The sequence below is a fragment of the Danio rerio genome, chromosome 11 (genome assembly GCF_049306965.1).
Source record: "Danio rerio strain Tuebingen ecotype United States chromosome 11, GRCz12tu, whole genome shotgun sequence".
Lineage (NCBI taxonomy): Eukaryota > Metazoa > Chordata > Actinopteri > Cypriniformes > Danionidae > Danio > Danio rerio.
This window is the reverse complement of record NC_133186.1, coordinates 47,303,657-47,325,520: the sequence shown is the minus strand read 5'-3', so window position 1 is coordinate 47,325,520 and position 21,864 is coordinate 47,303,657. Positions and strand designations below refer to the sequence as shown.

The 21,864-nt window shown below is 33.9% G+C and overlaps 3 protein-coding genes and 1 long non-coding RNA gene across 6 annotated transcripts in view; 2 read left to right on the top strand and 2 right to left on the bottom strand.

Annotated features, from left to right (window-relative positions):
* Positions 1–3,434: 3,434 nt before the first annotated feature.
* Positions 3,435–7,246, bottom strand: tk1 (thymidine kinase 1, soluble). Its single transcript, NM_199832.2, is given in 7 exon segments — positions 3,435–4,398; positions 4,494–4,613; positions 4,752–4,841; positions 4,932–5,025; positions 5,170–5,283; positions 6,828–6,859; positions 7,095–7,246. Coding segments are annotated over 7 exon segments (693 nt in total). The 5' UTR covers positions 7,161–7,246; the 3' UTR covers positions 3,435–4,221.
* A 178-nt stretch (positions 7,247–7,424) lies between these two features.
* afmid (arylformamidase) lies at positions 7,425–19,534 on the top strand. 3 transcript variants are annotated; one of them, XM_073915868.1, is made up of 12 exons: positions 7,425–7,454; positions 7,644–7,697; positions 11,627–11,717; positions 12,169–12,273; positions 12,538–12,586; positions 13,077–13,162; positions 13,234–13,306; positions 15,693–15,790; positions 17,259–17,337; positions 17,586–17,721; positions 17,917–18,021; positions 18,995–19,534. In XM_073915868.1, the coding sequence occupies exons 2-12, from the start codon at positions 7,668–7,670 to the stop codon at positions 19,022–19,024; spliced, it is 882 nt and encodes a 293-aa protein (XP_073771969.1). In that variant the 5' UTR covers positions 7,425–7,454; positions 7,644–7,667; the 3' UTR covers positions 19,025–19,534.
* si:dkey-93h22.4 overlaps positions 13,526–21,864 on the bottom strand; it is a 9,807-nt gene continuing 1,468 nt past the window's right edge. The window contains exons 2-4 of the long non-coding RNA XR_662986.5: positions 15,703–15,854; positions 14,322–15,540; positions 13,526–14,054 (exon numbers count right to left, since the gene is read on the bottom strand). This is a non-coding gene — a long non-coding RNA (si:dkey-93h22.4). The remainder of the gene's footprint in view (positions 14,055–14,321; positions 15,541–15,702; positions 15,855–21,864) is intronic.
* The window catches only part of cant1b (calcium activated nucleotidase 1b), a 14,747-nt gene continuing 13,247 nt past the window's right edge, over positions 20,365–21,864 (top strand). Inside the window, 1 exon segment of the mRNA NM_001003595.2 lies at positions 20,365–20,537. The gene's annotated coding sequence lies outside the window, so the exon portion shown is untranslated.

Sequence of the window (21,864 nt, the reverse complement as noted above, 5' to 3'; positions counted from 1 at the left end):
GTGGATGGGAAACAAAGAGCCGCTGACCCGTCTGCTAATGGTGTTAGTGAAGAGCTGGACTGTCCTTCACAGCAGAAATATGCCGTATTTCTCTGATATTACAGCGTGATGAGTGAAGGACTGCTCATTATAATCTTCATTTGTTTCTATGAAAGCTTGTTTCCAGCACTGAATATTAAAATTAAGGTTATTGTGAGTTTTTATTTGCACAATTTCTTTTTCATAATTGTGATTTTACATCTCTGAATTCTGACTTCACAATTTTGAGTTTCCAAAACTAAAAACAAACTAAAAATGTTTTCCTCAGTGAGTTCAGATCCTACAATTGTTTGTTTCCCTTTATTCAGAATTCATATCTTGTCTGATTCTGACTGTTTTTGAGTTTATATCCCACAAATTTGTCTTTATGTTGAGCAAAATTCAAAATTTTTTTTTTCACTCAAGTCTTTTATACTAATTCATTTGTTTTTTATGTATATTTCACCAAATTCTGCTTCCCTCAACCCTGGATTTATGTCTTATTCTGACTTTCTCCTCAATGTTTGCCTTAATATCCCACAAAAGTAAGAGTGTATGGTGGACAATTCAGTTTTTCAGTTATGGGCCATCTCCATACAGGAGGAGTGCATCTCACCATTTTGACTTTCTCACAATGTAGATTTTTCCTCACTATTTTGAGTTTATATCTGGCAAAATTGAGATATTGCTCAAAAGCAAGGGTGCCCACACTTTTATTTATTTATTTATTTTTTATAAAAAATATCACTGGGAGCCATGGGTCGTATGTAAATATACTGTTAAAGTCAAAATTATTTACCCCATTTGATTTTTTTTTTCCTTTTTAAAATATTTCTCAAATGATGTTGAACAGATTCAGGAAATTTTCACAGTTTTACATGTTTTTTTTTTCTACTGGAGAAAGTCTTATTTGTTTTATTTCGGCTAGAATAAAAGCAGTTTTTAATTTTTTAAACACTATTTTAAGGTCAATATTATTAGCCCCTTTAAGCTCTATATTTTTTGATAGTCTCCAGAAAAAAACATTGTTATACAATAACTTGCCTAATTACCCTAACCTGCCTAGTTACCCTAATTACCCTAGTGAAGCCTTTACATGTCTCTTTAAGCTGAACACTCGTGTCTTGAAGAATATCTAGTCTAATATTATAAATATCTAGTCTAATAATATGTGCTGTCATCATGGCTAAGATAAAATAAGTCATTTATTAGAGATGAGTTATTAACACTATTATGATTAGACAGGTGTTGAAGAAATCTGCTCTCTATTAAACAGAATTGGGGAAAAATAAACAGGGGGCGAATAATTCTGACTTCAACTGTACCAAACTGTATTGCATTAAAGTTGCCATGCATGTGTAGTTCCTTATTCATTTAATAATATTTCAAAAAAAATAAAAACATTACTTTAAATTGTATTATATAATGCAGTATAACCTTTTAAATGATAATTTATTGCAATAAAAACATAATAAGACGGTGAAGTTCAATGCTGAAAACACAGGTCAAGCAGAATCTGCCTTTGACTTGATTTGCTCACCAAAGTCTCTGCATGGTCGAGTGACTATGTATATTTTCTAAAACTAAATCTGATTCATTTACGCCATTTAATTTCAGCTAGCTTTTAACAATAAGACCATGTTGCATTAAATTTAAATTGACAATCTGGAAACCATCCTCATCATTCTCCCTCTTCTCAGATGGGATGGCGGGCCAGAATGAGTGTAAATCTAATTCTGCACACTGACTTTGGATCAGCTGGTGTTCATATGAAACACAGAAACACCTGTGATGCCAAGCTCTGGTGCAGTTTATCTGTTTACCTTAATGTAACACTGATGTGAAACACCAGAGGCAGCATTTACACAATATCCATCCATCAGTGTCATTATTTAAATCATTTCAGAGGTGAACTTTTACAATGTTTTAGGATGGAAATCCACATTCTTTCCTCCAGCAGATCCCTCACAGCTTTTACATCGTGTGTATTTATTCTCCAGTCTCATGAGCTTTCTTCTTACAAAGGTCTTTTTCTCTTAGGTAACCTGATTTTTATTTAAATGCACAAACAAACAAAAGCACTAGTGTGTATTCTCAATAAAAGACACGACTCTTTAAGAAATGCCATTTTTATTTACAGTCGTCTTTGATTTAAAGCTACATCATTTCATTTTAAATCACAGTTCTGAACTGAGGAGTTGTGAAATAAACAAGTCACAGGTGTGATTTAGCTGTAATAACATGCAGAAATGTATGCAAAAGCCGAATAATGAAATAAAGAAGGAAATTCCCTTTATTTGTAGTAAAAAAGAAAAGTAACATTTCCATCAGATCTTCATCATCATTCTAGGAAGATAAAAATTTGCCCTCCTGTAAAATTCAATTCAAATATATTAATACGCATTACTTGCAGTTTAACTGAGTACAGTATTTAATATATAGAAATATTTGTAGAAAGTCTGATTTGTATGAATTTGGCTGGAATCTTTTTAAACAATAATCATTTTTAAATAATAATCAAAGGGAAAAGCTCAATATTATTGCTCCACTTAAGACATTTTGGATCGTCTAAAGAACAAGCCGCAGTTATACAACATTAATAATAATTCCTTCTATTTATATAGCGCTTTTTACACTTAATCGCTTTACACATTGGGGGAATCTCCTCATCCACCACCAGTGTGCAGCATCAAGCTGGATGACACGACAGCAGCCATATTGCACCAGACCACACACCGGCTGATTGGTGGAGATGATATGGGAAGGGTTTAGAGGCCATGACGAACAGAGGCAAGTGGGTAAATTTGGCCAGGACACCAGGGTTTAACCCCTACTCTTTTACAAAGGACATCCTGGGATTATTAATGAGCACAGGGAGTCAGAACGTCTCATATATATATATATGGGATATATATCACTGGGGCATTAGGACCCACACAGACCACAGGCCTTACTAACACCACTTCCAGCAGCAATTGAGCTTTCCCATGGGGTCTCCCATCCAAGTACTGACCAGAGGCAGCCCTACTTAGCTTCAGTGAGTGACCATGTGAGAGTTGCAGAGAGCGAGCTGCCGACAATGACTTGCCTAATTACCCTAACTTTACCCTAGTAAAGCCTTTAAACGTCACTGTAAGCTGAACACTAGTGTCTTGAAGAATATCTAGTCTAATATTATGTGCTGTCATCATGGAGAAGAGAAAATAAATCCATTATTTCTAATTAGAGATGATTATGTTTAATAATGTGTTGGCATTCTGGAAATATTCACAATATAATGTCACAGGAGGGCAAATAATTTAGTCTTCAGCTGAGTAAAACTTGTAACAGAGAAAGTCAAACATTTTTTAAAGCCTCTTTGAAAGGAAAGAAGATCCTGAAACATGTATGAAAATAATAATAAAGGAAAACCCTTCGATAATCTATTCGTTTTATTGACTATTACTCCTAAGACGTCAGTGTTTGGCAGTGCTTCATGGTGTCAGCTGGTCTCGTCTTAGACAAATATAAATTACTTTCAAGATCATTTAAATAAAACTAAACATACAAAAGATTTGCTTATTTTAAAACCTAAGAGAGAGAGACACACACACAGTAAAGTTAGTTAAAGATATGTACAGGAAATACAGCCGAGTAATGCACACAGACATCAGGCGTGTGTGTGTGTGGGTGTGATTGTATATAATGTGTGTGAGAGAGAGAGCGCATGTATTTGTCTGAGTCTTGTGTTTGTGTACAGTGTGTTTGTACTGGTGAGATTGTGCCTAGATTGATATGCATTGTGTGTGTGTGTGTTTGTACGCAAGTACGTGTGAGTGTGTACTCACAGATAAATTAGTGTGCGTATCTGTGAGTGATGGTGTGTGTGTGTGTGTGAGAGATTGTGTGTGTGTCTTTGTGAGAATGTCTTTGTGTAGATGTGTGCGCTCACAGATGAATCAGTATGTGTGTGCGCTCACAGATTAATCAATGTGTGTGCGCTCACAGATTAATCAATATGTGTGTGCGCTCACAGATGAATCAGAATGTGTGCGCTCACAGATGAATCAGTATGCGTGTGCGCTCACAGATGAATCAGAATGCGTGTACGCTCACAGATGAATCGGTATGCGTGTGCGCTCGCAGATGAATCAGTATGTGTGTGCGCTCACAGATGAATCAGAATGCGTGTGCGCTCACAGATGAATCAGTATGTGTGTGCGCTCACAGATGCAGTGCAGTGAAGAGTTTGCGCGTGGCTGTGCTGTACTCGAGTGTTTTAGCGGCGCTGGCGTGCGGCGGCGTCTCCTCTCTCTGCGGGCTGCGGTTCTCCTTCATCAGGCCTCCGTAACAGCAGCGACACACAGCGTGATATTTATCTGAACCGCCGATCACCTCCACCTGCACAACACACACACATGTTACACTCTGATCCTGACAGGAAGAGGAAGTGATGCATGCATTTCCTGCAGACACACACTCAGGTTTCCTCTCACCTCTTTCTCAGCTCCGAGGCGTTTGGTGTACGCCGCTTCTTTAAAACACTGCATGCAGACGGCGTTCAGCTTCACCACACTCTCCGCCAGAGGAACCAGATTCAGGATGTTACCAAACGCCTGCACACACACATACACACACACACACACCCCAAAGGTCACAATTTATACTCGTATATTCACTTTTGAGAAGTTAATTTAGTATAAAAATAATTTTATTTAATGAATTAAATTTATTGAATGATCCGTCTTGATCACCTTTCTCTGGAAGGTTCCGTCCAGCGCCGCCACGATGATGGTTTTGCCCATGTTGGCCATTTCTTCACAGAACTCAACGGTGTCTGGGAACTGCAGGACACACAGATCAACACGTCACACACACTTACAAACTGAATAATAACTGATGTACAATGGAGTGTGCTTGTTAAAGAGACGTACAAACTGTCCCTCGTCGATGCCGATGACGCAGGCCTGGAGAGCCAGAGGAGCGACGTCACGCAGACGGTTTGCAGGAACGGCCTCCATAGTGTTCCTGTAGAAGAGAAACACACACACTGATCAAACACTGCAGACACACAAATACACACCTACTGCAGAAACACCCATGACAGATACTGCAAACACACCAGATCAGACAGAACAACACACACACACACACACAATCTCTTGTTCTTACATGTCGTGTGTGGCCATCCCTGTACAGGAGTAGCGCGTGTCTTTGGCGTATTTGATGAGCAGACAGGAATACTGAGCCACCTGAAACCTGCGCACACGCCGCATCAACTCTGTGCTGAAACACACACACACACACACACACACACACACACACACAGCAGGTTAACACAGAGACTCTTCATTCACCCTCACACACATCAGAAAACTACAGCTGTCTGCAGACGTCACTTTTATCTCGATTCACTTTATGCATTATAATATTAAGGATTATGTGGTTTAACCTGTTTAAATGCATTAAGATTTTCCAAACGTTACATTTTGTTCATATCCGAGACACTTAGGCAAAACTCATGATAATCATATAAATAAACACAATGACAAACCACTGCAGCAGAAAACACTGATTACAATCTTATTATCTGCAATTTATTGATTACACAAGTAGAAATGATGTAATATGAATGAAATGCATTGTTAAAAGAGTCAATTTTATTTAATTTACTTGACTTTAATGCAGTTATTCTCAGGTTATACTTAATTTTTTTATGGATTATAAGGATAATTTCAAGTTTTATAGAACAGATAGAATTATAGAATTTCTTAGTTTTGCAACTCAACAAAATGGTGCAAATGGCAGAAACCCTTATAACATTCAAAACTTTTTCCACATTCATGATTCACATCATGCCTACATCCAAAAATACTACAGTAATTTATGAGTCATTGAACCATACTATGGTAAGGTGTAATTAGGGTTTCATCAAGTCAAATTTAAGACTTTTTAAGATCATTTTAGCGCCATAATGAATGAAATGTCAGACTTGCACAAGGCTAAACCCTAAAGACTTTTTAAACAAATGTTATTGTAAGGGAGAAAATTAAACCACATTAATAAGTAAACAGATATAATAAATATTTCTTAAAACTTTTATTGATTGTTGACTGGATGGGTGTTAGCCCAATTGAGCTTTACATAGGAAAATTAAGACCCATGAAAACTAATTTAAAACCTACAACACAATATTTCAGTGGATATTTCAGTGTAGATTTCAGACTTTAAGGCCTAATGTTTTGTTTTTAAAACTCGACATTTTAAGATGCTGCAGATACCCTGTGTAATATACTGTAAACTGCATATATAACAATTACAGTAGCATTTTGTTAATAAATGTTTAAGCATACTGTAATATTAACAAAAGCAAACTGATAAACTGTAATAAATACTGTAGTAACATTACACTTCAGGTTTTACTACAGAAAACCGTTGTGCATTGCAGTATAATAAACTTTGACGTATTGGGTCATTTGTTTATATTACTGTATTTGTGATACAATAACCACACCATATCAAAGTACTTTACTTGAAAAACACTATCATTTGCTATACATTACTAGAGTATTTTTAAAATGTGTGTGATAAGGAAGGAAATAGAAGTGCATTCAAATTTTGGTCTATAAAAATATATTAAATAAATATTACAATATTTACAAATAAAGCACTATTGTGTTATTTTGGCGCTTTAATCGTGGCGGTTTTGTAAACAATGTGACGGTTCACGCGCTTTTGTCAACATTTGGCGCCATATGCTTATAATATATCGTCAAACTCATAATTTGTCATCATTACCACGATCATAATTCAGTTTTATTAGCTCTCACCTTTTTCCTGAGAACATTGGTCCGAAAATAACCTGAAAAGACGACAAAGAGATGGTGACGTCACTCACAAAAACTTTAAATACACGACAAAATCCTAAATACATCATATCCAGGAGAAAATACACGCAATTATGCATTATATATAACGTGTATATCATTTATATGCACAATACTATGTATACAACTGTATGTTATTACTGTAACTCGTCATATTTGTGTTTCGGTTGCTCAAAAATTGAACAATAATAAAGCATATCAATCGCTCACCTGTATCTGTCCTCTTGTCTTCCGTGGAGAATTAGGCAAAATTCTGGCTACATTTAAACAATCCATGTCGTCTGCTTGTTGTCTTTATTTTTATTAATATCTCGATATGTACAGTACAACTCAGAGCAGGATTTGAACATCCCGCCACCGCCAGTTTGTCTATTTATAGTAGCCGTAGCGTCATGTTCCTCTGAACCAATCAGAATAAAGGTCGCGCGCAACTGTTCCTACGCACGGATCTATAAAACAAGTAAACATCTGAAGAGCAGAGATCTGATTGGCCTCCATCTATCCAGTGTGCTTATAAGTCAGCGACGTCACGCAGCAGTCAGGCGGGAATTAGAGGAACTGAATAAACCGGTACAGTGACTGATTGTTTTGTTATCAAAATGTATTTTTGGTGTAATTTTCACGAATTCAGCGCGGTTTGTACCAATAGATAATCATAATAGATAATATAGATAGACAGCTGTCACACACACCCATGAGGTTAATGATTGACAGTGTGTCAACAACTCATGAAGTTCACTAGCTAGTGCTGTTTCAAAGGTCCCTGCAAAGCAAAGCATCATCATGAGCGACTGGAAGAGCATGAGCAAAGATGTGAGTGTCTAAAATATTAAATTAAATAATACCTACGCCATTTTTCAGCGATTTCTGATTGGAAATGTGTTTAAAAACGACTAAAATAATTCAAGTGTTGTAAGATGCATAGCATAGATGCATACTTAAGTAGTTTTGCTAGTTTTTATATTTATTAATCACTTTTTAAAGTATTATATTTTCTTTATTAAGTAACACTCTTATAAAACGTCCTTTATTTTACTTTAAAACTGCTTATTGATGCACGATTTATATGCTAATACATTACATAAATATAAGAAGAGTTTAGATGCAAAAACCTCTAAATGGCATCTGAAATGTCCTCTAAAATTAGCATTTTCATCAGGCTCCTGTGCTTATGTTCAGTAATATCATTTTTTTTTAGTATTTTCAGTAATATAATTTGATTTATAAGTCTTTTTCCTGCTCTTTAAAGTGAAATATCTTAACATAAACAAAGGAGGCAGAAATTTCAGACGGCACTTGGAGGTTTTTGCATCTGAAGCCTATATATATATTATATATTGTTAAATATATGACATATCTTTAAATAACCTGTTTTTATCTGAGATACACACATGATTATTTTGCAGTTTTAGTTCTAATGAAACCTCTAACATTTCATAGTCCAAAAGTTCAAACTGGCTACTCGTGACTCATTAGTTTCAGTCCAAATAGTGTGTGTTACTGTGTTTATAATTTACAGACTTTGTCAGATATCATACTTCATCCTGGTATCTCATGCATCTGATGAATGCACATATTGTACACTAAATTCATTGTTTCATACTGCAGAAATAATGAGAGTAGTATTTTATTCTGTGTGCATGATCTTAAAGTTATATTTTACTTTAGTCAGTGCTGAACGTCCATCAAAGCAGAGTTATACGAAATAAAGCAATTTAAGTTCAATTCTCTGGCTCTTAGTTTGTTTTTTAGTTAGTTATTTCATTGATTTATTTTATGGATCATGCGTAATTATTAGTTTTAAACAATTTCTTATTTCTGTCATACACCAAAAAGGGGTAAATAGGTGGTATTTAAGGGGCTTAGAGGGCTGCATGCAGGCGTTTATCTTGAAATGCTTTGCTGATAACAGATTTATAAGCCTTTCTCATGACAGTCTCGTGAAGATGTTCAGTACATGTTGTGTATTCACATGCATCTTATAATCTCTAAACAACTGTTAGAATTCATCTGCACTTCACCGACACAGTGGCTCAGTGGTTAGCACTGTGGCCTCACAGCAAGAGGGTCGCTGGTTCAAGTCCCGTTTGAGTGTTTCCAAGCACGGGGTTGCTGCTGGAATGGCAACTGCTGTGTAAAACATATGCTGGATAAGTTGGTGGTTCATTCTGCTGTGGCGATCTCTGATGAATGAAGGGACTAAACCAAAAGATAATGAATGAATGAGTGTGTGTGTCTATATGTGCATGTCTATGTGTGTTTAATTTTGTATATAGAGAGAGAGGGAGATGTCGGCTGTCAGCCACCTTAGAAATGAACTCTTAAAAGCTGATAAAAGATTAAGCTAAAAAGACAGACAGAGAGTAAGACAAACAATTAAAAACAACAACAGAAAAACAACTTAGATTTGTGTAAAGACCGTTTTTTTTTTCTACTAGAAAATGCATTTCAGTACTAAAAAAAGATGACTGTAACATCTGGATTAGTGTTTGCTGCTGGATCACAGCTGTAAATTTAGATTTCCACCAAAAACACTTCAAAATACTAAAGGAAATACAACTAAAACATTTCACAATCGTTGATCTTCAGTTTATATTCAAAGAAGTAAGCATAAAAGATGAACAATTACAGAATATTTAACTGCATTCAAACCAAAACTAAGCTTAAAGTTAGAGTTTTGCTGTCTCCGTAAGCCTGATCAGCATGATAACCATCACAGGCATGAAAATAAACACAACATCTCTCAGAAAAGAGACAATCCTGACGTTTTGTACTACATTAAACTCAGTTTCAATGATAAAACTTTGTAGGTGTACAGTGCTGAGCATAAGTCTCAGATCTCTCTTTACAGTAATATTCTCTCCACAATGCTTTACAGTAATATATTAGTGCAGATACATTAAATTAGTCACTACTGAAGACTAAACTGATCAACTAATCTAACAAAAACACTGAAGATCACACTCCTAAAATGTATTGGGGGAAAGGGTTAAAGTAAATTTAAATAAACAGGAAAAATCATGAGAATATATATAGTTTACATTTTGAGGTTTATAGTGTAGATGTTTTGGTGACCAAACTCTTATTTTAATGGATATAACTATGGAGTCAATCCAGGGTCTTGCAACATAAAAGAAAGTTTTGCAAACAAAAAATAAATTTTTGAACAAAATAAATGCAAATCTCCAATAATTGCAAAGCGAAAATTAATTTGTAAGGATTAAATATTTACTTTCCTGATAAAAATAAAGAACTGCAAAGGGAAAATCAAGTTTTGAGAAATAAAAAAATAATTTTGCAAACAAAAAAAGAACTGCAAATAAAAATGCAAAAATGCCAAAAAACTCAAATATTTCAAATATTTGCAATAAATAAAAAAAATAAAATAAAAAAAGATATATATATATATATATATATATATATATATATATATATATACACACACATACACACACACACATACACACACACACACAAAACATTAGTTGCAATCAATTCAGCAGTCAATTGCAATACTCATTTTGATTTGCATTTTGGTCAATCGTGAGTTTGTGATGCTGTTTTAACTTTGCATGTTTTAAATTTGTGGCCCTGATTTGACAAGGGGGCGGGGTCAAGGGAACTTGGACGTTTACGGCCTGAACCTGCCTCCATTTAAGCAACGTCATCAGTATCACCGAGGTGGTCTTACAGCCTAGTAGGCTCATAAACGCCCAAGTACTTGACTGGATTGCTTTTGTAAAGGCAATGCTATAAAAACGTTTTGCAAATATAAATGTTTTTTTTTATTATTGCAAATATTTGAGTGTTTTTGCACTGCTTGATTTTTATTTACAGTTCTTTTTTTGTATTTCATTTTTATTTCTCAACATGATTTTCCTTTAGCATTTCCTTAGTTTGTCAGCAAAATAGGTTTTTTTCTTCAAAAATTCATTTTCACTCTGTGATTTTTGTAGATTTGCCTTTATATATTTTTTTTTTGCTCAATACTTTACTTTTTGTTTGCAAAACATTTTGTTTTGGCCCTAGATTTACTCCATATATAAGTGTTCTTTTATATATAAAGATGTTCTTTTATGTTGCAAGACCCTAGATTGACTCCATAGTTATAAATGAATGAATAAATATATAGACAGATATTCACTCATTCATTTTCTTTTCGGCTTAGTCCCTTTATTAATCTGAGGTCGCCACAGTGGAATGAACCTCCAAGTTTTTACGCACCAGATGCCCTTCCAGCCGCAATCCATCTCTGGGAAACATCCACACACACACACACTCACACACTCATACACTATGGACAATTTAGCCTACCCAATTCACCTGTACTGCATGTCTTTGGACTGTGGGGGAAACTGCCCATATATAAAAATGTGTTTATGTATGTCCACATTTTAATTGTGTGACTCTGTAGTTGCCATATCCTGCCAGCAGGCGCCGCTATTTATTACTACTACTATTTACTGTGTTTATAATGTGTTCATTTTAATTTTTATGCATGTTCTTTTAAGTAAACTTTATAAATGCTTTGGAAATACATCTGTAACATTTGTCATGCCAATTAAGCAATTATTTAATTTAATTTAATTTTATTTTATTTAATTGAGAGAGAGAAACAGAGAGAGGGCTGTAATTGCCATGTACTGCCAGCAGGTGCCGCTATGTGTGTGTATCCGGCTGTTATCTCTCTCTCTCTCTCTCTGTGGTGTGCGTGCGTGTGTGTGTGTGTGTGTTTTGGTCAGGAACTGGAGCTGCAGTATTCTCCCAGCCGCTGGTCACCCAGGATGTCTGCCGATGATGTCATCAGAGCTCATGTGTCCGCGCTGAAATCAGGTGAGTGAGCGAGTGTGTGTGTGTGTGTGTGTGTTTACATCAGCTTTCACTGCTCTTCATCACTCAAACACCAGACATGTTCATCTGACACCAGCACTCAACACGTGACCTACATCAGTGTGTGTGTGTGTGTGTGAGAGCATGTCTGAATCAGAGCTGTGTGTTTGTTTATATTTGTGTTTGTATATATTTGTGTGCATGTGCTTATATGTGCGACTGTTTATGTATATGTTCATTCATGTGTGTGTATCATGTGTACATATGCCTATATATTTTTGTATGTACATGTGAACATACAGTCATACAGTCAGTGTTCCTAAAAAAGACCTTTGTCAAGTAGTGTATGTTTATGTACACACACACATGTTTGTTTATATATATATATATATATATATATATGTGTGTGTGTGTGTGTGTGTGTGTGTGTGTGTGTGTGTGTATGTGTGTTTAGGCACAGAGAGAGCTCGGTCGGTCACTCAGACTCTGATGGACGTCCCGTATGGAGAAGCAGAAGGAGAGAAACTGGACGTTTATCTTCCCAGCAGCTCCAGTCCAGGTCACACCATCATAATCTTCAGAACTCTAGCGGATGCATAACACACTCACAGTGCTGTCAGTCGATCTGTGAGAATAATAATGCCCATTATAACTCTAACATTTCCCAGATTGTGCTTAATAATTCTGTTTATTTAGGGTTTATTAATGATTTTCATGACAGCTGTGTTCAAACCTCTTCTAAACCTGTTTTATGCAGCCCTTTAAAGTCAAGCTCTGTGTAGTTGTGTAGTCCGTCACTGAGGGTCTGTTTGTCCTTTTCCAGACGTGCCGCTGGTGATTTATTTTCATGGAGGATACTGGCAGTTCCTTAGGTCTGTTTCTCCTCCTCTGTGTGTTCATTTCCATCTACAGGCTCATTTTCATGTGCTTTCCAAATCAAATATACCAGTGTCTCTCTCGTGTCTGTCTCGTGCTAACCACTGAGCCACCGTGTCACTTTTTTCAAACTTCATTCATTCATTCATTCATTCATTCATTCATTCATTCATTCATTCATTCATTTTCGTTTCGGCTTAGTCCCTTTTTATTAATCTGGGGTCAAAGGGGGCGAATACTTCTGACTTCAACTGTATATTACATACTGTACAATTCTGTCTAATGTGTAAGTAGACCAAGAATATATAATTCTATAGACTATTTTGAGCGATGTAAACAATAACAATGGTCCCAATGTGTTTCCCGTTTAACATTTTTAATTTCCACAGCGTCCTAGAATCCAAAAAGAGCCACATACTGATCAATAATGTTAATTATGTATATTCCCCCAATAATCCAAATAAATGACTGTCATGTGCTTCACAGTAAGGATGAGTCTGGTTTTCTGGCTGTCCCGCTGGTCCAGAAGGGTGCAGTGGTGGTTGCCGTGGGTTACAGCATCGCTCCGAAAGGTACAACTGACCTCTGATGACCTGAGCAGAGAGCATGCTGGGAGTTTGTGTTTATGTGTGTATTTCTGCAGGTGATATGGATCTGATGGTGTCTCAGGTGCGCAGGAGCGTCGTGTCTGTGATTCAGCAGTATTCACACATCAGGTCAGATTTTATATATATATATATATATAATATTATTATTATTATTGCTACTATATGTAACCTGGATTATATTATCAGATTACAAAAATCAAGATCTTGTAATTAGAGTAAACTACTTTTTATAATACTAGTAATCAGATTACAGATTCCTTATTATGGATTACATGATTACACATTAATAACACAGTGGTAGTAAGTAGTTCACAATTCATAAATTTTCATCCTTTTTACTGTTTTATTAAAGTTAGTATTTTTTATAATAAACCAGGCAATTTAATAACAAATTAAATATTTATTGTTGCAGTGATATTGCTGTGAATTCAATGTTTTTCCAATATTGTATTTTGTAATGTTGCTGTTTTCTAAATGCACTCAATTTGAGCAGAAAAGTAATCTAAAAGTAATCCAAAGGTAATGTACAAAAGAGCACAAAAGTAATCTGAATGTAATCACATAGGAGCACAAATGTAAAAATGTAATCCAAAAGTAATGTACCAAAGAGCACAAAAGTAATCTAAATGTAATCTACATAGGAGCAAAAATGTAATCTATATAGCAGCACAAATAAAATCTACATAGGAGCACCAATCTAATTCAAAAGTAATGTACCAAAGAGCACAAAAATAATCTAAATGTAATCCACATGGGAGCACAAATGTAATTTACATAGGAGCACAAATGTAATCAAAAAGTAATGTACCAAAGAGCACAAAAGTAATCTAAATGTAATCCACATAGGAGCACAAATCTAATCCAAAAGTAATGTACCATGAGCACAAAAGTAATCTAAATGTAATCCACATAGGAGCACAAATCTAATCCAAAAGTAATGTACCATGAGCACAAAAGTAATCTAAATGTAATCCACATAGGAGCACAAATATAATCCGAAAGTAATGTACCAAAGAGCACAAAAGTAATCTAAATGTAATCCACATAGGAGCACAAATGTAATCCAAAAGTAATGTACCAAAGAGCACAAAAGTAATCTAAATGTAATCCACATAAGGAGCACAAATATAATCCAAAAGTAATGTACCAAAACGCACAAAAGTAATCTAAATGTAATCCACATAGGAGCACAAATATAATCCAAAAGTAATTTACCAAAGAGCACAAAAGTAATCTAAATGTAATCCACATAGGAGCACAAATGTAATCCAAAAGTAATGTACCAAAGAGCACAAAAGTAATCTAAATGTAATCCACATAAGGAGCACAAATATAATCCAAAAGTAATGTACCAAAACGCACAAAAGTAATCTAAATGTAATCCACATAGGAGCACAAATATAATCCAAAAGTAATGTACCAAAGAGCACAAAAGTAATCTAAATGTAATCCACATAGGAGCACAAATGTAATCCAAAAGTAATGTACCAAAGAGCACAAAAGTAATCTAAATGTAATCCACATAGGAGCACAAATGTAATCTACATAGGAGCACAAATAAAATCCAAAAGTAATGTACCATGAGCACAAAAGTAATCTAAATGTAATTTACTTAAGAGCACAAATGTAATCCAAAAGTAATGTACCATAAAGCACAAAAGTAATCTAAATATAATCCACATAGGAGCACAAATCTAATCCAAAAGTAATGTGCCATGAGCACAAAAGTAATCTAAATGTAATCAAAGAGCATACAATCACCAGGAGGCGACAGTCTGTTGCTGTTTGCTTTTTCGTCTGTTGCTGCTAGTGTCAAGTGGTATGAAAATTACAATAGAACAACAGCATGGATAACAAACACTTGACAGAATGAATTACAATATTAAGTTAAATATGACTTAAATATTATATATTCATACACCCCCTTTGTAAAGCAACATTTTAAACAATATCTCAATGAAAACTAAGACTAATTTTAGTATTGCAGCATCTATCTTTTCCAATCTTCAAAAATGACCCTCTTTTAGAGATGCTCAACTTGATGTCTCTTCAGAATTCCCCATATGTATTTAACTAAATTCAGATCAGGAGACATATAACATATTAACATAGACGTGTATGTGCATATGATGAATTTGTGTCAAAATTCAATGATTTTGGATATTGTGGCTTTTTACATAAAAGCTTTATTAGCAATAGCAATAAGATCCAATGGACGGCTGATCGCAGATCGCTTTCACTCCAAAATGGTGGAATCGCGGGGCTGTTGCTGGGCGCTGATGTTGCAATGGAACTTTCTACTGAGCGTCGCCTCTTGGTCATTCTAAGCTCTTTGATGTAATCTACAAAAGAGCACAAATGTAATCAATATGATATCCAAAAATAGTCTGATAACATTGTCATAGCTGGACCAGTCCATACTGACTGTTGTTTCTGTCATGTGATTTGTAATCAGTACCTGATAATGTAACTGTAATGGTGTTTGTTTCTGCAGTGGACTTTACCTGTGTGGTCATTCAGCAGGAGCTCATCTAGCAGCCATGGTTCTGTCCACTGACTGGACACAATATGACGTATCACCGCAAATCAAAGGTACATCTTGGAGATGCAAAGTTTGCATCTTGTTTAATATTTGATGGCTTTCATCAAAGTTGACCTAAAACCAAAATGTATATTAAGCAATACCATTATTTAATAACATACATTATTGACTCAGTGTTTATTAATTATTTAACATTTTTTAAATATACAACAAAATTTTTGATCTTTTTAAAATTTTGACTGTTTAATTAAGTAAAATTATGGAAATTCATCAAATTATTTGAGATCTTTTAGAGGATCTAGCAGATCATTCACCGCTGAGGAACAGAGAAAGTAAAGGTTCTGGAAATAAAACTTTCTCAAAAGACAAAATGAAAATATAAAACGACACCCATATTTAGATAATAACAAACATTATTAATTTAGTGTTTATTTATTACTTTATTTCATTATTAATACTTTATTATTATCATTGTTAGTATTTATTAATTAAATTAATTTATGCCATAATTTTTTTAATTAGCCACATTATTGATCTTTTTCAACTGTTGATTGTATGATGCAGTAAAATTATGGAAATTTGTCAGAATATGTAAGATAATTTAGATGATCTAGAAGATCATTCATTATGGAGGAACAGAGAAAGTAAAGGTTCTGGAAATAAACCTTCCTCAAACGCCTGGTGATCATATGTAAAATTTTTTAAACTGATGTGTGTATAAACAGAAGAAAATAGTACAATCTCTTCATAGATTTAAAAGTGTACATTAGAATATTAGAAATACAGTTTGCGGTAATACTGGCAACTCTTCCTCTTACACTTTAAAAATAAAAATAATAAATAAAGCTGACTTATTTTCCCTGCCCCTGGATTAGTTATGAATGGAGAGTGTGTTTTTTATTTTTTGTTATCTATTTATGTATTTTATTTAATTTTATTTTAATTATTATTTTAATTGATTATTATTATTAATATTATTATTATTTTACTTTTTTATTTTAATTTTTAATTATTTTTATTATTATTATTTATTTTTTTATTAATTTATTTTCTACTGCTGTACTCTTTGTGTATTTGTATTTATATATTCTCTGTATTGTGTTTAACCTATTATGTGTTACTTTTATCTATAATGTTTTTTTTCTATCTTCTTTTTCTTCTTAATTATTATTATTATTATTATTATTATTATTATTGTTGTGTGTGTGTGTGTGTGTGTGTGTGTGTGCGTGTGTGTGTGCGCGTGTGTGTGTTATTTTTGTTTTGTTTTGTTTTGTGTTTTTTTCTCTCTCTCATTCTCTTAATGCAAGAATATGTAATTGTATTATTTCATTCAGAGAGAAAGAAAATGTGAGCAAATTGTGTACTGCCGCCACATTGGAGCAGTTGTTGTCTAATGATTCTGTGTATCTGATGCTGTGGCTCTCTATATAATATATTTCAATAAAAAACATTGTTAAACTTACAAAAGTGTAAATTTGATATTTAAATTCACATTTAGATATGTTTTGCTCGTAGGTGCATTTCTGGTGAGCGGCATCTATGATCTTCAGCCCATTCTGTCCACATATGTCAACGAGCCGCTGAAAATGACAGAGTATGAGCCTCTTTTTCTAATATTAAAGATATTGAGAACATGCATTATTTTGCTCAACTATATTAATCTTCTGTTTTTGAAGCTCTAAATCAGTTGCTTTGTGTCTCTTATAATGGGTTAATAATGGCCTGCTGTGAAGCTCCGCCCATGGTGGAATCTCATTAGCCCAAAATCACTTTAACAAAACTTAGTCAAATAAACAGTAATGTTAGCACAGTGTGAGAGGTTTGTAATGATGTTTTTTTCAGGGAAGTTGCATTAAGGAACAGCCCCAGTCGCTTCCTGTCACAGCTCAAGGTCTCGTCTGCTTCCTGTGACATCACTGTAGCTGTGGCGCAGAACGATTCGCCCGAGTTTCGCAAACAGTCGGAGGAATATTATAAAGTAAGAGCATTTAATTAATCTGCAAAGAAAATAATGTGCGATATTACTTATTTATTTAACAATCTACAAAGTTCTAGTGTAGTACTGCAGTGTTTGTGTAGTGGTAGCACTTATCTTTGCTTCTCTGTGTTATTGATCAGGCATTATATTTGCAGGGATTTGTGTTGTATTGTTGATGTTTTGTTTCTCTTCTAGGCTTTGGAATCTGCTGGTCTTAAAGTGTCTTTTGAAGATGTTTCTGAAACGGATCACTTCAGCATCATAGAGCAACTCGTGGATGAAAATTACCTCCTCACCAAGGTTAGATGCTCAGTGTCTGGCGGAAAATAAATTTTTACAGTTCAGGTTGTTTTTATGAGCGATTTAATTAATTAGTTAATTTTTTTATTTAAAAAAAATTTGTTGGGCTTGCGCAATTTTGCCATAGTGTATTTATTATTAATTTATTTAAATGATCAATTATTACGTTAATTTAATTATTATGGAATCTAACAATAAACTTATTTATTTATTATTTTTAATAAATGTACAATTAGGCAAAAATATACATATAGTAAAAATTTTTTTAAACAAATAAAATAAAAAATAAATCGACATTTTAATTTACATAACAACTGTAAAATAATAGTACCAATATAAGTTTATATATATATATATATATATATATATATATATATATATATTTTTTTTTTATGATAGTATTAATTAATTAATTAAAAAAAATATAATTTAAAAATTAAGATTTTTTGTGTGACTGCTAAAATTTGCCATAATATATTTATTATTTCAAATGAAAATGCAATTAATTAAATAATAGTTTTATTTATTTATTATTTGTTATTTATCTAATGTGAAATGAAGCAAAAGCATCTATCGTAAAATTTGTCTTTAACACCGTGTGAAAATGAAATAGTATTTACTGCAACTGTAAAATTAGTGGTAATATACGTTTTATTATTAATATTGTTATTTAAATCACAATTTTTATTTATACATTTCTGTAGGGCTGCATAATTTTGTAATAATGGATTTATTATAATTATCAGTTAAATACATGATTAAATTTTTGAATTAATGATTAATTATAAATTTAAAGTACACTTTTTTTATTTATTATTATTTTTTATTAAATAAGATGAAACTAAACAAATTTTGTAACTAAATGAATAAAACCAATCAAACTGAATCAAACTAAAATTATCAGGCGGAAATCAGTCGTTGTGTTTTTAAGGCAGTTGTTATGCATTATTGATCCGCTTAATTTCTTCTGCAGCTTCTCCTGAAGATGATCGGGAAAAGTTGATGATCGCCAAATTACCTAGAATGCACTGCTCTGGAACCGACTTGTGAGTTGACCTCACAATGACCTCACTCTTTCTCCAATGAGACACTAGCATTAAATGTTAAACGTCATTAAGACAGCAGAAGTGTGTTTCCATCTGGTGTGTGTGTGTGTGTGTGTGTGTGTGTGTGTTCAGGAAAGTGTTTGTGTAAGGTGTTTTTCATAGTTATTTAAATGTTTTAATCACTTAAAGCACTGCAGAATTTGACACTCAAATGCAAATGAGTTCAAATGTAACACGGGTCAATGGTGCTGAAGATGTTCATCAGTTTGTTGTCTTTGTTTTGAGTTTGTATTGACTGGATAAACAGGTTTGGACCGGCCGCAGAACTGGTTTGGTGTTTTAAAGGCACTTGTTAACGAGTAAAACTAGCAAATCACCTTCACCAGCTGCTTTAAGTGTGCTTTCCTGGAGCAGACTGTGGTGTCAGCGTGTGATTGAAGCGTTAATAAAGCACTGATTTGAGCACAGTTGTTGTGATTGTTGTGATTGTGAATGGAGAGATTGTTCTGAAACACAACACACTCTCTGTGTTATTCTAGAGGACGGGGAAATATCAACACTCATAAACTTGCTTTTGACACACTTATGATTAGGCCCACAAGGAATCTGCACACACAGCGAAATCTGCAGATATTTAGTCCATATTTGAGTCATTGATGTAAATGTGTGTAAACGTAATCAGTTTTATAGTCATTTCAGTAATATTGATTAGTATGCAAATGACAGTGTGATTTATGTGAAATACAGTTTGTAGCAATATTTGTAAAGTAATATTTTCTGTCTTTTAGTAGATATGTTATGTGAGAGACTAATTTTGTTTACCAAACAAGTGGTTCTAATTGGATTTGCATTGTAAGCCTTAAATGATAAGTATTATTTTAAATAATAAGTCATATTTCTTTACATTTGATGTTAAGTTCTTAATTACTAAACTCTCAAAATCGTTCCGCATAAATTCTCTGATTATTTATTTTATGTGCAGATAAATCTAAATATGTCCACAGATTCTGCCTTGCTAATAATACTATCAGCGCAATGTCTTAATGCATTGCATCTCAATTATAAATGTTATACTGGTGAAAGCTAATCTCATGAATAATTACAATTCTTCAATGTTGCTTAGATATTTCCAGAGTTTTAGGTTGTGTAACCTAATTAATATTTAATAATTAGTCTACGCACACTGTGTGATGCTTTAATTGGTCAGCGAACTCTTCCATGCTTGCTTTCAGCCTATCAGCGAGTTGTCTTGAACGAACGTGGCGTTACGTGATTAATATTCATGAACCGAACCTTCGGCGTCTTTGCTTGTAGGCGGGGTTTCGCGGTACCGGTGTGTTGGCAGCAACGGCGGAGGACTGTTTCGGTCTGAACGGCGGAGGAAGCGCGTTCGGTACCGAAGGATGGAGCGAGGATGTAATAACGCATCATAACACAGGACTAAACTACTACATCTGACTGAGAAACACGGTGAGTAGCGTTATTTGGAGGAAATTTGGAGCGGGAAGGGTTCGCCTCATAAAGGGTTAACGGCGGTTATTCAGCAGAAACTGCCGGGAATTACTTCAGTCTAATGTTTTCTGTTTTATTAAAACTAAGGACTCGGAGTAACCTCGTTATGTCATCACATTAGTCATTAAAATAAAATATAAACTTTTAGACGCGTTTATAACTGTTAAAGACAAGACTGGGGTGATGCAAGTGTAATGGTTGTAACGTTAATATAACAGTTTTGACCCTCAGACAAACACGAAGAAACTGAATTTTTCATGAATGTCCAATTGTTATCATGTTGTCGTGATTGTTTTTAGAGTAACTTGTGTAAATAAAACATCGCGTGTATGGCGGAGGGTTCGCGCATGCGCAGATTAACACACTTCCGGACTGGAAGGCTTGGAAATACTTTTTGTTTGCAATAACAACAGAACAATTACAGTGTATATCCTGTAAATGAAACACAAAAATATAGTGTACACAAACCAAACAGGGATTGTTTTTTCTACAGTAAGGGAAATGTGTTAAAATAATAAAATGTTGCATGGTTTCTCTCTGACCTGCAATTAAAAGTCAATATTTGAGCTTAGTAATCATAAGAATAGAGAGATTTGAAGTAAATCACGGATCTACAGGCTACTGAACATTAAACTAGATTTTGTCAAAAATATTTTATAATTACATGACTTTATTACAATATAAAATTATCACTGGTTAGTTCAATTCAATTCAGCTTTATTTGTATAGCGCTTTTACAATGTAGATTGTGTCAAAGCAGCTTCACATAAATGGTCATAGTAACTGGAACAGTGTGGTTCAGTAACTGGAACAGTGTGGTTCAGGTTTTAGTGTTTAAGTTCAGTTCAGTTCAGTTTAGCTCAGTTCAGTGTGATTTAATCATTACTGAGAGTTCAAACACTGAAGAGCAAATTCATCGATGCGTAGCTCTACCAGTCCTGAACCATGCGAGGCAGTGGCGACAGCGGTGAGGGAAAAAAAACTTTGTTTATTTAAAATTTAAATTACACTTAGTTTATTTAAAAGAGAGAAGTACCATTAAATGTGAATAAACTGTAATGTTCTTTTTATTTCAATTACATTAATTGCTATCAGGTTTCAATTTAAATTTGAGTCATGAATTTTATTTTATTAAATATTTTATGAATTTAATTATTTTCATTATAGATTAAATGTTTCCATTTTTACCTAATTTTACTTATTTTATTAATAAATTTAATTATTTTTTTTCTAGATGAATTGTAATATTTTATACCTTGTTCATTAGTTTTTTTTACTTATTACA